This window comes from Balaenoptera musculus, chromosome 19 (genome assembly GCF_009873245.2).
Source record: "Balaenoptera musculus isolate JJ_BM4_2016_0621 chromosome 19, mBalMus1.pri.v3, whole genome shotgun sequence".
Lineage (NCBI taxonomy): Eukaryota > Metazoa > Chordata > Mammalia > Artiodactyla > Balaenopteridae > Balaenoptera > Balaenoptera musculus.
The window spans coordinates 4,319,287-4,334,240 of record NC_045803.1 but is presented as its reverse complement, the minus strand read 5'-3'; the positions used below and the strand labels follow the sequence as shown (position 1 = coordinate 4,334,240).

General features: G+C 53.9%; 1 protein-coding gene across 1 annotated transcript; it reads left to right on the top strand.

The window, feature by feature from the left end:
* The first annotated feature begins 993 nt into the window (after positions 1 to 993).
* CACNG8 (calcium voltage-gated channel auxiliary subunit gamma 8) lies at positions 994 to 14,180 on the top strand. The gene is made up of 4 exons (XM_036832685.1): positions 994 to 1,301; positions 10,663 to 10,746; positions 11,788 to 11,928; positions 13,423 to 14,180. The coding sequence occupies exons 1-4, from the start codon at positions 1,124 to 1,126 to the stop codon at positions 14,178 to 14,180; spliced, it is 1,161 nt and encodes a 386-aa protein (XP_036688580.1). The 5' UTR covers positions 994 to 1,123.
* Positions 14,181 to 14,954: the final 774 nt, after the last annotated feature.

The following is a 14,954-nucleotide window of genomic DNA, read 5'->3' as shown; positions in this document are numbered from 1 at the left end:
ATGGAGATGGGGGGCATTCTTCTAAACCAGGGGGTCCAACGGTGTTGGATCCTTTAAAAGAATCCCCCGGGGGAAGTTTTAAAAACCTAGATGCTCAGGGCCACACCCCAGACCAATGAAATCGGAATTTCTCAAGTATCAGTATCCTCTGGTGGTTTCAAGGTGCCACCAAGGTTGAGAACCCTGGTCCAGAGACATAGGGTTCTGAGTGGGGTAGGGGTTCCCATGCAGAGGAGACTGTGGAGGTGGGGTGGTAGTGATGACACCCGTGTGGTTTTCTGAGCTGTGCAAACCGTGGGGGTGAGTTTGGAAGATCTGGGTTTTGTTGTGTTTGTTGTTTTTGGTTTTGTTTTTTTCAGCTGAGGAGAGATTGAGAGATTTATTTTTCCTAAGTAGAGGCCATAGTAGGTGAAGAGGTGGGCCTTGCAGGGGAAGGTAGGGAGTGGGTAGAACTTTATGAGAACATTTTATAAGAAATGAGGAACAGGACAGGGGTTCCTGGGGAGGAAGAGGCACTGGCGGCTGGAGTGAGGGACGCTTTCCCTGTGGGGAGGACGGTGAGACCAGGGGGGCAGAGCTGGAGGGGCCTGGAGGCGTGTCCTACGACACTCTCAGGGATGCCTGGGGAATGTCTCAGAGTGGGATTAGTGGGAAGAGTTTCTTGGACACAGGGAGATTGTTTTTCAGAGAAGTGGCAGTGGCAAGCAGAGTGGAAGGAGTTTCTTCAACCGAGGAAAGAGTAGGGTTTCTTTGGGGGGCTGGGGTGCAGGTAAAGGGGTATCCAGGGAGGTGAGCCTTCCTGTCTAATCCTTTATCTCGCTCCCTGCCCTCCACCAGCTGGCGACCATGGCTGCCTTCTGACCCCGTCCCCGGCCGCAGCCTCTTCTTCGCCGCCCCCTCCCCAGCCCCTGGCCCCGGGCCCCCCACTTCTGCCTGCGCTGTGACCCCCCCAGCCGCCGGCACGGCCCCGCCCCCGCTGCCCCGGTGGTGGCCCCCGGCCCCCCGGCTGCCCGTGGTCAAACTGGAGTCGCTGAAGCGCTGGAACGAAGAGAGGGGCCTCTGGTGCGAGAAGGGAGTGCAGGTGTTGCTGACCACGGTGGGCGCCTTCGCAGCCTTCGGCCTCATGACCATCGCCATCAGCACGGACTACTGGCTCTACACGCGCGCCTTCATCTGCAACACCACTAACCTCACGGCTGGCGACGACGGGCCCCACCACCGCGGGGGCAGCGGCTCCTCGGAGAAGAAGGACCCCGGCGGACTCACCCACTCGGGCCTCTGGAGGATCTGCTGCCTGGAAGGTAGGGTGGAGGGGGCCTCGGCCTTGCGCGCCTCCATTTGCGGCCCCGCCGCTCGTCCCCTCCGCGGCCGGCTGGGCTTCCTCCCTGGGAAATCTCCCGGTTTCCTGCGGTCCCCACGGCGGGTCTCCCGCCTCCTCCTGCTGCTTCTTGCCACTCCTGCCCACACACACACCCCCCGCCACTCCCCTCCCGTCCTTTCCACTCTTCTCTGCGTCCTGACCCTCTTCTGAATCCCGCCCCCCTCGCCTCGACCCTCCCCATTCACGCCTCTCCGTCACTCGGCACGTCCTGCGCCCCCTCCGCTCGCGACCCCCCTAATCTTCTCTTTCCCTCATCCGTGGGGAAAGCCCCCTCCCTCCCTCCCTCCCTCTCAGCCCTGTGGGTGCCTGGCCTCCCTGCGCGAGGGGCTCCCTCTGCCTCGATTCCAGCCCTGGCACCCTCTGCTTTTCCTCCCCGCTTCCCTCTCACCTTGATCTCGACCCCGCGCCTCCTTGCCCTTTGCAGCTCCTCTCCCCCACGTCCTACCTCTGCGCTCTGAGCGCCCCTACCTCCTATGGCCCCAGTCACAGCGTCTTCCCCATCTCCTCCGTCCCTGTGGCCTCACTTTGGCTGTTTCTCTCCTAGAACATCGTGCCCTAACTGCCCATAACTCATGGCCCTCTCCTCTTCCCTCTGTGGCTTGTCCTCCGGTAGGTCTTGTCCTGCTTGCCTCTCCCATCAGTCCTCCCAGCCTCCCCCACTAGTCCTGGTCCTCCGCGGTCTTTAGATGGCTCTGCCTCATCTTCCCTCCCTTCATCCTCCCTTTGACCTCCTCCTTCCAGACCCTGTTTCTTGACGCTGAGGCCACCGCCTCTTCTAATCTCCATCTTTGTTCTTTGCTCGGTCCTACTCTCCTTCTCGCAGGCTCCCTCGCAGCTAGCTCCCTCGGCCTCCCATCTCCCCTCGCCCGGCCTCTTCCTCTCCGCAGCTCCTCTGTCCTGCTCTCAGCTTTGCCATTTCTTTCCACGTAGCATGGAAGTGATGGGCTGGGACGCAGGACACCTGGGCTCCAGTCCTCCTGTGCATCTAGCCCCCTGTGTGATCGCTGTCTGGTCACCTCCCCAAGCCTCAGGGCCCTCGTCTGCAACGTGAAGGAGTGGGACCAGCCAGTCCCCAATTTCCCCCTCCAGGGCCAAAAAGATCAAAATCCCTTCACTTCTCTTTTTATCCCTCTCTTTTCCCCATCTTTTCCTCCTCCGTTTTGCTGGGCACTCTTTTTTTTTTTTTTTTTTTTTTTTAATTTTTGGCTGCGTTGGGTCTTCATTGCTGCGCGCGGGCTTTCTCTAGTTGCAGCGAGCGAGGGCTACTCTTGGTTGCGGTGCATGGGCTTCTCATTGTGGTGGCTTCTCTTGTTGCGGAGTGCGGGCTTCAGTAGTTGTGGCACGAGGGCTCAGTAATTTTGGCTCACGGGCTCTAGAGCGCAGGCTCAATAGCTGTGGCGAAGGGGCTTAGTTGCTCCGCGGCATGTGGGAATCCTCCCGGACCAGGGCTCGAACCCGCATCCCCTGCATTGGCAGGCGGACTCTTAACTGCTGCGCCACCAGGGAAGTCCCTTGCTAGGCACTCTTGATGAGCAAGGAATGTTATTATCTCGTTTAATCCTACGGGGGGGGGGCAGTGCACCACCCTCCTGTTGTGGATGAGGAAACTGAGGCTCAGAGACGTTAAGCCACTTGCCCAAGGTCACCCAGCTGTGACTGGGGAAGAGCCAAGAGACCTCAGGTCTGATGGATGGGATTTGCAGATATGCTTTGTCTGATGTGCGGAGTGTTTAAAACTGAAACCAAAATCTGAATCGGTTGCCAACATTTAAAAATAGGGAGATTGCACATTGAAAATCCGATTTCCAGCTTCTTTTGAACTAGTGGAAGATCTGACAACATGGGGCCGGTATCCTGCAGTGGCCACGGTTGGCTGGATCCGAGTAGCAGCTGCTTCCTCAGATCAGGCATGAGGGTCTCCCTTTCTCCAGTCACCTCTGGTCCCTATTGCCTCACACCCATCCAATTTCCTCATTATGTTATAATTTGACACCCAGTTTCTCATTATACACTGCTGGACAGTGTACAACAAATAGTAATCATTCCATGTATTCATCCCCTCCTCAACAACCACTATTTATTGAGCTTATACTATGTGCCAGGCACTGTTCTTGATTCTGGAGCTATAGCAGTGGAAGGAGAAAAAAACCAACAACAAAGAAACCTGTTTTTTTTTTTTTTAACTTTTTATTTTATATTGGAGTATAGCCAATTAACAATGTTGTGATAGTTTCAGGTGCACAGCAAAGTGACTCAGCCATATATATACATGTATCCATTCTCCCCCAAACTCCCCCCCATCCAGGCTGCCACACAACATTGAGCAGAGTTCCCTGTGCTATACAGTAGGTCCTTGTTGGTTACCCATTTTAAATATAGCAGTGTGTACATGAAAGATCCCTGTTTTTATATGTCTTATATTCTAGAAGGAGAGACAGATAATAAGGGAGATAAGTAAGTACAACATCTAGGGTGTTAGAGCTGAGTGCTAAGGAGGAAAATGAGCAAGGGAGGGGATGGGAAGTGTTAGGGGCAAGGGTGTGAAACTGGAGAAATTGGAGATAAAGGAGACTGAGCAGGTGACGTCTGAGGGGTGGGCTAAGTGAACCCAGAGATGGAGCCATGTGGCTTCTGGTAGGAAATGCTTCAGGCTGTAGAAACATTGCTCAGGCTCTGCAGTGGGAATGTGCCTTGTGTTTGACCATCAGGGGAGGCCCGCGTGGCCCAGGCAGAGCTGGTGAGCAGGAACGTGGTAGGAGGTGCAGTCAAGGCGATAACACGGACTTCCAGGTCCTGGAATGTAATTTGCTTTCCGCATCAGGGGTTCGTGAGTGGAGGAGTGACAGGAGCTGGCTTAAAGGCTAAGGACATCGCTCTTGCTGCTGTGTTGAGTATTTAGGAGGAAAGGAAGAGGGAGAATGGGAGGTGGCTTATCTGGGGTGGGAGCCGTAGAGTTTGGGTTTGAACTGCGAGTATATTCTGCCGCTACAGCGGGCAGGAATTGCTGATGGGGCAGTTTTAGGATATGAGAGAGAAGTGTCGGGGTGTCTCGAAAGCAGGGTTTCCCAAGCTCAGCGCTGCTGACATTTGGGGATGGATAATTCCGTGTTGCGGCAGTGGGGCTGGGGGTGGGGGGTGCGTCCTGCGTGTTGTAGGATGTGTATCAGCATCCCTGGGCTCTACCTTTTAAACACCAGCAGCATCCACCGGTGTGGACACCAAAATTGTCAACTGTCTCCAGACTAGGAATAAAATCGCCCCTAATTGAGAGTCACTGCTCCAAGTCTGTGGCCTGAGCACCGGAGCACGTGGTGGGGTAGGGGTGGGGGAGATTCATCTGCTGGAACAGCTGGTATTTTATCGTATTTGTTTTATTTTCTCTTACCCAATTTATTATAAGGAGGGCTATCACGAGCTCAGTTTTGGACATGTTAAATTGAGGTGCCTTTACCAAAAAAATTACAAAAAGAAATTGAGGGTGCCTATTCGAGATACTGTGTAGGACAGGAGTCAATATAGGAAAGGACCCACAAAGTGCCATACAGTCAATTTCTTAGGCTTTGTGGGGCGTGCGATCTCTGTTGCTGCTACTCCTTAAAACAGCCAGATATGATGCATGAGTGGATGAGCGTGGCTGGGTTCCAATTAAACTTCCTTTACAGGCACTGACATTTGAATTTTACATCATTTTCACGTACCACGAGATAGTCTTCTCTGACAGTTTTTCAATCATTAAAAAAAAAAAACAAAAGTAAAACCCATTCTTCGCTGGATTTGGCAGGCTGGGTTCGGCCCGTGGGTCATAGTTTGCTGACCCCCTGATCTAGGATGTTAGCGATATGATATATGAGGTCAGAGTTCAGGGGAGAGTCTGGGCTGGTGGGCGGGTCATGGCATGTGGATGGATGAGCAGAGACAGAAACAAACCAAAAAATTAGTTGAAGGGCTGAAGCCTGAGCTAGTCCAGTATTCAAAGACGATCAGAGAGATGAGGAGAGCCAGCAAAGGGAGCTGAGAAAGGAGTGACCACAGAGGTTTGGGGAAAATGAGGTAAGTGGGTCCTGGGAGCCAAAGGAATTGTGTTAAGCAGGGGGTAAATGAAGGTAGACTTTATTGTTATTATAGGCATCATTCATGTGTCACTGGATGCTCACAGTAACCCTGTGTACCATGTACCACTATTACCCCCATCTCCTAGAAATGAAAGCTTAAGGCTCAGAGAAGGGAAGCACCTTTCCCAAGGTCACACAGCTAATAGGCAGTAGAGTCTGGATCTGAATCCAGGTCTCTTCTGTTTCCCAGGAGTCAAGGCAATATAACCACTAGCCTCCATCCTATCGGGGATCCAGGGGTGTAGAAACTGGTCCTCCCCCCCCCGGGCCATTGTCCCCTGAAGACGCTCTGTCCCCAGGAATTCTTAGGTCCCATCCTCATCTCCCTCCAAGTCTTTCTGAGAAGTGCAGTAGAAAGTAGTGATTGGGACGTAGACTCTAGAACAAGACTGATTGGTAACAGGGTTACCTCCTGTCTGCCATGCACAGAAAGGTGACATTGAGCCATATATTCTACTTCTCTGTGGCTTTATTTCCATCATCGGTGAAATGGGGATTATAACACCCCCTAACCCACAGGGCTGTGGAGCAAATTCAATGAGTTATTACATGTAAAGCATTCAAAAGGCCAGCAGGCACAGGCTAAAGGCTAGACTATGTAGTTTATATTCTGTTCTTCTTCTTCTTATTATTATGAATTCAGATGACCAACCCCTGAGTTTCCCCTCCTTGATAACCCGGAAGTCCCAGCCTCCCAACCAGCACTGCCCAATAGAAACATCACACAAGCTGTCTATATAACTTAAATGTTTCTAGCAGTGGCATTAAAACAAGTACCAAGGGGAAGGTTCAATGAATCTAATTTAATAAATACAATTTATACAATATAATACATTAATATAAAAGTTAGTAATACATTTTATTTAACCAAGCGTAGCCAAAATATTATTTTAACATGTTAGCAATATGACGATTATTAATGAAATAGTATGCATTTTTCTTCATACCAAATCTGAAATCTGGTGCCTATTTTACACTCACACTCCGTCTCAATTGCCACATTTCAAGTGCCCCAGAACCAGCCCCAGGGCTGGGGGATCCGTATGGGTCTAGCTCCCTTCTCAGGAACTTCAGCCTCCAGAATCTGGACCCACAGCCCAATTTATTCGAGCGGACTATATAAAGCCCCTGTGCTCAGCACTCTGCACGCCTTATTATCTCACTGAATCCTCCCAGTTGCTCCAGGGGGAAGGTATTATTACCACCCGAGTTTGTCAGAGCAGGAAGCTGAAGGCCAGAAAGGGGAAGTGAGTCAGCCACGTGGCCACCCAACATACGAGGGGCAGAGCCCTAGTCCTCACCGCAGCACCCACCCCTACACACCGCCCCCCATCCCGCTTCCCCACTCCCCCCACCGCCGCCTGCCCGAGTCTGTGCTAGGCGGGCCCTGGGGAGACTCAGAGACGCGTCACCACCATCCCTGCACCTAAGGAGCTCCCGGCCCAGCCGGTCGGATAACACGCAGAGGCATGCGGCATAACCCCCGTGCATTCTGCGCTTGACTCTGTCATTCGTGTGTCACTGAATGCTCACATACCGCATGTGGTCGCTATCACCATCCTCATCTTCCAGACGAGGAAGCCGAGGCTCAGGGGTGTTCAAATCCCCAAAGCCACACAGCTGGGAAGTGGCAGCCCTGGCAGGCGAATCCCGAGAATGTGACTCCAAAGCCCATGCTCGTGGCCACCATAACCACTACACTCTACTGCCATAAATATGCTCACCTCTGGGACTTCCCTGGTGGTCCAGTGGTTAGGACTCTGCGCTTCCACTGCAGGGGGGGTTGATCCCTGGTCGGGGAACTAAGACCCCCGCAAGCCGCATGGCTTGGCCAGAAAAAAAAAGAAAAAGAAAAAGAAAAAAAAAAGCTCCCCTTTGAGGCCCAGAGTCTCCTCCCCATGATTCACCATCTATAGAACTGAGCAATTTCTTCAACTCTATGCCTCGGTTTCCTCACCTGTAAAGCAGGGATACTATCACTGCCTAGTATTTCTAAGGGCTGGTCATGTGTACTGTGTTAATACCTACCTGTCAAATGCTTGGAGCCGTGCCTGGTGTGTGGTGAGCCCTCAGTAAGTACTAATTATCATTACTGCCAGCGTGGCTAGTCTGTGGAGAGTGCATGCCGTGTCTCTCCATGCTCAGTCTCACTGAATTATCATTCACGTTTTGAGAGAAGTACTATAATCCCACTCAGGAAAGGAGAGAACTTGACCCCCCCTACCGCACCATACTGGGTGTGCTGATGGGTATACGTCTGCACTCAAAAGGTGTATCTTCATTCATTCATTCAATGGCTTTTTTTTTTTTTTAAGTAAAATGCACAGAATGTGAAATGTACCATCTTAACCTTTTTTTTTTTTTTTTTTTTTTTTTTTTTTTTTAATTTATTTTTGGCTGTGTTGGGTCTTCGTTTCTGTGCGAGGGCCCTCTCCGGTTGCGGCAAGCGGGGGCCACTCCTCATCGCGGTGCGCGGGCCTCTCACCATCGCGGCCTCCCCCGTTGGGAGCACAGGCTCCAGACGCGAAGGCTCAGCAGCCGCGGCCCACGGGCCACGGGCCCAGCTGCTCCGCGGCACGCGGGATCCTCCCAGACCAGGGCCCGAACCCGTGTCCCCTGCACCGGCAGGCAGACTCTCAACCACTGCGCCACCAGGGAAGCCCCATCTTAACCATTTTTAAAAGCACAGTTCAGTAATGTTAAGTAGATTCACATCGGGTACCCAAGCTCCAAAACTTTTCATCTTTCAAAACTGAAACTCTGTACCCGTTCTTCCCTGCTCCCAGCCCCTGGCACTCATCATTGTACTTTCTGTCTCTGTGAATTTGATGACTCTAGATATCTCACATGAGTGGAATCATACAGTATTTGTATTTTTGTGACTGACTTATTTCACTTTGCATAATGTCTTCAAGGTTCATCCAGGTTGTAGCATGTGTCAGAATTCCCTTACTTTTAAAGGCTGAATAACGTTCCATTCTACGTATATGCCACAGTTCGTTTATCCGTTCATGCGTTGATGGACATTTAGGTTGCTTTTGGCTGTTGTGAATAATGCTGCCACGAAAATGGATGTACAAATATTTCTTAGAGACCTTGCTCTCAATTCTTTTGAGTATATACCCAGAAGTGGACTTGCTGGATCATATAGTAATTTTAATTTTTTGAGGAACCTCCATACTATTTTCCATAGCGACTGCACTATTTTATATTCCCACCAACAGTGCACATGGGTTCCAATTTCTCCACATCCTCACCAACACTTATTTTCTGTTTTATTTTGTTTGTTTGCTTGTTTATAGTAGCCATCCTAATGGGATGGTGTCTCATATCCATGAGAGGGTATTTCACTGTTGTTTTGATTTGCATTTCCCTAATGATTATTGATATGCAGCATCTTTTCATGTGCTTGTTGCCCATTCAATCATTCATACATAAAAATATTTATTAAGCACTTACTATGTGTTAGGCATTGCTCTAGATGTTGAAGAGTGGTGAATAGCCTATAAGCTTACATTCCAGTAGAGGCAAACTGCTGTGTGTTTGAATTCTGCTTCCACCACCCATCAGCTGTGAATTGACGAACCCTTGTTATGCCTCTGCTTCCTCATCTGGACAATGGGTATATGGCGTGGTATCAGCTAAACAGTTAATTGTGTTCCAGGCAAAGTGCTAAATCTCTATACCTGGATTCAACCCTCACAACAACCCAGTGAGGTAGGTCCTAGTAGCCCCTTGTTATAGGAAAAGAGATTGAAGCAAATTGGCCCAAGTAAGGCCAACAAGGTCACAGAATAAGGACATGATGGATTCAGGCTTCATTATCAAGCAGTGTGACTCCAATTCTCAATGTTTGGTCACTGCAAGACACCAATAAAATTAACTATTTCATCTATTTCGTGGATCTCCTGTGAGCTCCGGATGAGTTAATCCACCTAGGAAGCACTTAACAAATGGTAGCTCTTAGTGGAATTATTCACTGCCTTATAGTCCTTCTTTCCAATCTTTTCCTTTACCCCCATCTTTCCATGTCATCTTTTGCCTCGAATCTCCCCTTCTGTCATCCTTATATTCATTCATAATTTAATTCTTTCAACACTCATTTCTTGAGGCCTCCTTTGTGCCAGGCAATGCTAGGGACACACGGAGGAATCAGACCCCATGCCCTCCCCCTGCAGGAACTCCTAGCGTGCTGAGGAAGAAGATCATAAATCAAACCAATGCATGCTAAAAAGGTGGTAGTGCAGGGAGCTGCTACACCCCAGAATGGGTGGGAGGTGTGTGTGTGTGTGAGCGAAAGCTTCCTCAAGCCGGTGTCCCATGCGCTGCTCGCTTGCAAGGGTAAGTTTTTCGCCAGTGAAGAATGTGAGAATGTTCTGCAGCATTGGGCAGTGGCCTGGAGGTTGGAAGGAGCCTGGAGAATTGAGGAAACAAAATGTATTTAAATTTATATTTATTTATACATCGGCCTGCAGCTGTGTAAGGATGTGGGTTCTGGGGGGGAGGAAGGGGCTGAGACTGCAGGACCCCTGGAGGCATACTGCACCCCTAGCGTGCCTCTGCTAGCTCCGACCTCTGCATCTCCTCCCAGAGGACCCCAGGTGCAGTGCGCAGAGAGCTGGGGAATCCCTCTCCCATATGGAGGATTGAAGAGACTACAACCCCAGTGATCCACTGGGGCTCCTCTCTCCTCACAATTGGACTCGAAGACTTCATAGGGCCTCATGGGAAGTGTAGTCCTCCTCGCCCTCTGCCGCCTCTTCGTTTTCCCACGCATTTTCAACCGATTTTGAGTTGAAGGGTGACGACATGGCTGAAACCAACGCCTTCTTTCTTACAGAGGTGGAAACAGAGGCCAGAGAGACTGTCCCCGTACAGGTTACAGGGCAAAAGTTCTTGCGGCCTTTTAGTGAGTGTTGGATGATTTCCTTCCTTCCTTCCTTCCTCCCTCCCTCCCTCCCTCCCTCCCTTTTCCTTTTTTCTTTTTTTAACTGGTAGGGAAACTGAGGCCCGGGAGGTTGAAAGTTTGTCCCAGGTGCACAGACAGGCTCAGGAGCCAGCACTTCCTGTCTCCCAATCAGAAGGGGTTTGAGGAAGGGGAGGGTCTTTCCTCACCCGGGGTTCCCCCACTCTTAAGTGCCCACGACTATCACCCCCATTCCCCTCCAGGGTTGAAAAGAGGCGTCTGCGTGAAGATCAACCATTTCCCGGAGGACACGGACTACGACCATGACAGCGCGGAGTATCTGCTGCGTACGTGGGGGTCGGGGACAGAGTCGGGGGGCTGCCGGGCTTGGGCAAGTGCGAGGGGAGAGGGGGCTGTGCTCCGGCACTTAGAACCACACGCAGAGATGAACCTGTCAGCCAATCTAAGCCCAGATACTGAGATCGTCTGGTCACCGATTGGCTCAGTGGTCTCTCTCCCGCCCCCTCCTCTCACCTTGGGGCGGGCTGAGAAGGGATCCCGGGAGCTGATTGGCCGTCGTGATGGCCTGGGTACTCGAGGCAACTCAGTGCAGTGACTCTCTGGGTTGGGACTGAGCACTGCGCCCTGGGGCCCTGAGGCAATCTGCGGCGCGGACGGCGCGGACGGGCCATTCTAGGGAGCTGGCTCGAGAAGCCTGTGGTGGGATTGGTAGCTACCCCAAGAACGCGGCAAATCCAGAGTTATGATTGGCTGCGGCCTCAACCGGGCTCAGAAATCGCACGATCTGGTTGCCTAGGGTTTGGGAGACGATGGAAAGGACTGTAGAGAGAGGGGGAGAGAGAGAGAGAAGGGAGAAAGTAAGAGAAGAGAAACCCAGAGCTACAGATGCAGCCAGGCAGAAGGGGGGGTGGGTGGGAGGGAGAGAGGTATTTAGAGATTTGATAGGAAGATCTGGAGGAAGGAAAAAATGCGCAGAAGAGAGGAAGGGAAAGAGCGTGCGAGAAGGAAAAAGAGAGGGAGAGGGTCCACAGAGAAATAGAAAAGTTCCGAGGGGGAAAAAAAGAGAGAGGGAGAGTGATTAGAGAAATAAAAGGGAAGAAAAATATGCCAGGAGAGAGAAAAATAGAGGAAGAAAAAGACACAGAAAAAGAGAGAGGCAATCAGATCGAGAAAGAGAGAAATTTTAAAGAGGAGAGAAAGTGAGACAATAACAGAAAACAACCAGGCAGAGAAGGAGAATTGTAGAACCAGCGAGAGAGAAGCGGAGACGGAGGTAGCAGGAGGCGCGGGGCGCCGGGGGGACAGGCGGCCGTGTCTGACGCCCTGGTTCCCACCCCACCTCTCTCCCCATACTCTCCTTTCTTCAGGAGTCGTCCGGGCCTCCAGCATCTTCCCCATCCTCAGCGCCATCCTGCTGCTGCTCGGGGGCGTGTGCGTGGCGGCCTCCCGGGTCTACAAGTCCAAGAGGAACATCATTCTGGGAGCAGGGATCCTGTTCGTGGCAGCAGGTGAGAGGCAGAGGGAGGGGGCGGCCCACCTGCGAGCGCGCACGTGTGTGTGCGCGCGCGCGCGCGCCTGCACAGCTACCCTGCCCGGGCGCTCCCTGGGGCCCGGAGCCTTCCTAGGCTCTTCCCAAGCTCCATCGCCACCCGCTGGGCGAGGTAGGTGTCGCTTTATGGTAGTCTTCTGGGCGAGTGAACCCAGCACAGACAGGTGTCTGTCTACTGCGTAATCCGGGATGCCAGGAGTTTAGATTCCAAAGCTCGCGGTCCAGGAGACGGAAGGGGAGGAGCTTGGGAGAGGGGGTGGGGCCTTGAGGCTGAATTGCCGTCTTGAAGACAGAAATGACAGACCTGAGAGGGAGAAAGTGATTTGGATTCAGATGGGGAGGAGCCTGCTCTAGGGGGCGGGGCCTCGTGGGCTCCGGTGTACCCAAAAAGGGTCTGGTCCTGCGAAAGCATCCAGACCAACTCGGTAGTGAGGCAGGGCATTAAGGGGCGAGACGCCCTTTCTACTCGAAGTGAGTAGTATTGGGAAATTCGAGGAGTCAGAGCCTTTCTGAAAGGATGGAATCCAGAGGAGAAGGGGCAGGATTTAGCATAAACAGCAGGGGATGCTTTGGGGATGGATCAAGATCTGCAGGGGGTGGGGCTTGGAGGATTTGAAAGACCGGGCTAACTACACCTGGGACGGGGGAGGAGCCTGACCGCGATCCTCAGGGGGCGGGGTTTAGCAAGCTGGAGGCGGGGCTTAGAGTAGACGGGAGACCTGCTTTAGTAAGAGTAGCATGGGGAAGGCCTAGAATAGATGATAATCATGAACGACTTCAGATCAGCCAGAGTCAGGGCCTAGAGAGTCAGAGCGGGATTACCTCATTAATTAAACGAGAAGAGGGTGAGGCCTAGGGAACACCAAGATTTATAAAGTTAAGAGTGGAGTTAGACCAATCAGGGTAGGGCCAGGAAACCCCAGCCAGGGTCATCTTATCAAGGGCAGAGTTTAGGCCAGCGAGGGAAGGGCCTGGACCATCTGGGGAGGAGTTTAGACCATCTGGGGCAGGGCTTGGGCCATCCCGGAGGGATCTGGACCATTAAGGGTGATCCTAAACCTTCTGGGGTGGGCCCTGGACCAACTGGGACGGAGTTTAGACCAACCAGGGTGGGCTTTCGACCAACAGAGTAGGACCTGAATTAGCTGGGGATGGTGGACCATCCGAAGCAGGATTTGGGGCCCTTCGGGGCGGGGCCTGGGCCACCTGGGAAGAAATTTAGACCATCTGGGAAGGGGCTTGGACCATCTGAGGGTGGAGCTTAGGCCAACATGGCGCGGGGCCTGGGCTGGCCAGTGGGCGGGGCGGTCTGGACCATCTGGGGCGGGGCCTAGACCATCGGGGGTGGAGCTCAGACCAGAGCGGGACAGGGCCTGGGCCGGCGGGGACGGGCCGTGGGCGGGGGCGGGGCCAGGGGTGGCCTCGAGGCTCCCGTCTGACCGTCCCCGCCCAGGCCTGAGCAACATCATCGGCGTGATCGTGTACATCTCGGCCAACGCGGGCGAGCCGGGCCCGAAGCGGGACGAGGAGAAGAAGAACCATTACTCGTACGGCTGGTCCTTCTACTTCGGCGGGCTGTCGTTCATCCTGGCCGAGGTGATCGGCGTGCTGGCCGTCAACATCTACATCGAGCGCAGCCGCGAGGCGCACTGCCAGTCTCGCTCGGACCTGCTCAAGGCCGGCGGGGGCGCGGGCGGCAGTGGCGGGAGCGGCCCCTCGGCCATCCTCCGTCTGCCCAGTTACCGCTTCCGCTACCGCCGCCGCTCCCGCTCTAGCTCCCGCTCCAGCGAGCCGTCGCCGTCGCGGGACGCGTCTCCCGGCGGCGCCGGGGGCCCGGGCTTCGCCTCCACGGACATCTCCATGTACACGCTCAGCCGCGACCCGTCCAAGGGCAGCGTGGCCGCGGGGCTGGCTAGCGCCGGTGCCGGCGGCGGGGCGTACGGCGGCGCGGCGGGGGGCGCGGGGGGCGGCGGCGGCGGCGGCGGCGGGGCGGGCGCCGAGCGGGACCGCGGGGGGGCGTCCGGCTTCCTCACGCTGCACAACGCCTTCCCCAAGGAGGCGGGCGGCGGCGTCACGGTCACGGTCACCGGGCCGCCCGCCGCGCCTGCGCCCGCCGCGCCCGCGCCCGCCGCGCCAGCCCCCGGGACCCTGGCCAAGGAGGCCGCCGCCTCCAACGGCAACACGCTCAACAGGAAAACCACGCCCGTGTAGGGGCGCGACGGGGGGCGCCGAGGGGGGCGTGTCCGGGGCGCGTGCGCGGGCGCGCGTGCAACGAGGCTGCCGGGGGTCGGGGGCGCCCCCCTCCTTCCCCGTGAGCGCGCTGGAGACTGCTTGGTGCTCCCCCGCGCCCCCTCCCCACCTCTCGGGCGTGGGGGAGCGCCCGCCACCCTCCGAATCAGGGACCCTGAGGGAGGGGGAAGGGAAGGGAGGGGGCCGTTGGGAGGGAGCGTCGTGTTTTATTTATTTATTTTTTGTGGGGGGGGAGGGGGGAGGGCTGTGGTGTTTTCTGCAGTTTTGAGATGTTTTCTTTTTAATGTTTTGCTGTGTGCATGTGGGGGCGGGGCACGGGGGAGGGACTCCCAGCCCAGCCCAACTCCTGGAGAGGGACCCATAACACACGACTATATAGTTATACCTGCAGACTATATATATGCTTTATGTAAAGAGACAGAAAGATAAAAGAAGGGATGCAGAAAGGCGAAGTGACAAGGGACAGACGTGGGCATTCGTTCACTTCTTCATTCATCCTTCCACAAGGGTTTTAAAAGCACCTGCTATGTACCAGGATGGCTCTGGGGAGGGAACGTAAACAGTCCCAGAGACAGACTTGATCATTCATTACCAGCAATTTATTTGTGTACTTAAGTGCCAGGCATTGTGCCGAATGCTGAGCCTACAGAAGGAGGGAAGTCAGATAGGGTCCCCAACATCCTCATAGAGTTTACACCTTGTGCATGAGACAGACGTTAATCCAAGAAATGCATA